Raw genomic sequence first — 2,222 nt, 5'->3', positions numbered from 1 at the left:
CACACAAAAATAACTTAATAAAAAGGACCAAAAAAAAGAATGAATAAAAAGGGAGTAGGCAGGAGAGTTGTGATGAGTAGTAGTCATGTGGTTTGACAAAGTCATCCGCGTAAAGACTCAAAGAGTATGGACAACCAAAACGTGATATTGCTGGGATAGTGCATCAAATAATAGTTGTTGGTGATATGATATTTGAATTTGAGGGGTTAATTACACAAGTGGTGATGGTGGATAAGATCATATGATATACACTGATTTATTGACGTGTATGGACGTAGTATTTGATATGTACAATATAATTGCCCCTCCCCACCCCCACCAAACCCTTTTATTAAACACCCTTAGTCTAGTCTTTCTTGCTTATATATATGTGTGCTTTGCAACATAAAGTTCCACATCAAGAAAATAGAGTATTACTAGTAATTCTTTTAATTTCTATCTAGCTACTAGTTCAAATTCTTACCTTTTGTTCAAGTGTTGAATTAACATAAAAATCAGAATGGGGAGAGAGATAGTGAAAAGTGAGTTGGCTGAAGAGACAACCTTCAACTGGTCATCAGATTACTCATCAACAACATCCTCTTCGTCTGATGATGAAAAGAGGATGCCTTTGTTGGCATTGAACCATGTTTCCTATGTCTGCAAATCTGTTGCCAGATCTGCCCAATTCTATGAGCAAGTTCTTGGTTTTGTCCTCATCAAAAGACCCTCTTCCTTTGACTTTGATGGAGCTTGGTATGAATAAACACACACATTCTCTCTTTAATTAATTTGTTTTTTACATGCATTTGCCCTAAGATTTTGAAAACGGACGTCCTAAGCTCTTGTTATGCACGAGATCCAGCGAATGATCAAACTACATTACCTTACCTTGTATTTTTGTAAGAGACCGTTTTTACAACTTAAACAATGACCTCCTGGTTATATTGTTACGCTTTCTAAGATTTGAAAATTGTCTAACGATAACAAATCTGATATATTTGAGTTGATTTTTGCAGGTTGTTCAACCATGGAATTGGAATACATTTATTAGGAAAAGAAGATGCACAGTCAAAGAAGGGAAAGATAAACCCAAAAGATAACCACATTTCATTCCAGTGTTCGGATATGGATCTCATTATAGAAAGATTGGATGAGTTGAAGATTGAGTATGTAACAGCAACTGTGAAAGAAGGTGGAGTCACTGTGGATCAACTCTTCTTTCATGATCCAGATGGCAACATGATTGAGATCTGTAATTGTCAAAATATTCCAATTCTTCCACTTTCCTCTTGTCCTCTCAAGAAGTTTGCCACTCCAACCTTCAACCAAACAATGCCTAATTCCATTTACGGTATGTACATTACCTATAGTAGTTCAAAATTTTTAGAACACAAAAAACTCATATTCAGTGACAGAATATTTTTTTAACAAAATTAGTACTATAATTTAACTCGCTGCTCCTTCCTTACAAAGTTAATATTTGAGTGTTCGAATAGAAAAAGTGTAAGTCTATATGTATCGAATTTGCAAACTGTGCAAGTTTAAGTGGTCAGGGCCATTTGGCCAAAGTTAAAAAAAAACATCAATTAGATTCGAATAATAGAGACTGAATTGTAATTGATTTGATTGTAAATGCAGAAAATGGAAGCAGAGGTGCAAATATGAACTGCTCAAGAGAAGTGGAATCTCTGATGATGGAAAATTTAGCTTTGGACATGATAGATATTTGTTTTTGAGTGATATTGTCGGCAAAAAGAGTGATTTTACCCCTCATAAATTTAGACCCCTTTTCCAACAACCCAAACATACCGTAAAAATCCTTTTTTGTAATATTATTATTTATGTACCAGTATGTGCAGAGAGAGCATTAAGCACATACATATAATATTTGTACTCTAGGATTTTGGTATCTGTTAATGCATGATTCTGGCTGTTCATATATCAAAAAATAAATGACGGATGGCATGTTATGTGTTCTAAGGAAGTCAACTCTTCTTATTAATTGCATTGTTATTATTTCCTTTACAACAAGCTATCAGTTTTTTTAAATAGTTTAATTTATTAAAAGTAGCATAGTGGTTTATAGTAATCCATAGGTTTCAATTATATTTGTATTTGATCAGGTATGGAAAAATAAGTTCAAGATAAGTAAGTTAAATGTAAAATATAGCAAAAGTAAGTTCAGTATCTTATGCTTTTCAGCATCTTATTATTTTTAAGAAATGCATACTATTAAGTGT

At 33.3% G+C, this 2,222-nt stretch overlaps 1 protein-coding gene across 1 annotated transcript; it reads left to right on the top strand.

Annotated features, from left to right (window-relative positions):
- The first annotated feature begins 233 nt into the window (after positions 1-233).
- Positions 234-1,966, top strand: LOC104234167 (glyoxylase I 4-like). The gene is made up of 3 exons (XM_009787690.2): positions 234-735; positions 999-1,333; positions 1,621-1,966. The coding sequence occupies exons 1-3, from the start codon at positions 500-502 to the stop codon at positions 1,716-1,718; spliced, it is 669 nt and encodes a 222-aa protein (XP_009785992.1). The 5' UTR covers positions 234-499; the 3' UTR covers positions 1,719-1,966.
- Positions 1,967-2,222: the final 256 nt, after the last annotated feature.

The sequence above is a fragment of the Nicotiana sylvestris genome, chromosome 1, assembly GCF_000393655.2.
Source record: "Nicotiana sylvestris chromosome 1, ASM39365v2, whole genome shotgun sequence".
Lineage (NCBI taxonomy): Eukaryota > Viridiplantae > Streptophyta > Magnoliopsida > Solanales > Solanaceae > Nicotiana > Nicotiana sylvestris.
Note: the sequence above shows the minus strand (reverse complement) of the source record. Positions and strands in the feature narration are given on the sequence as shown.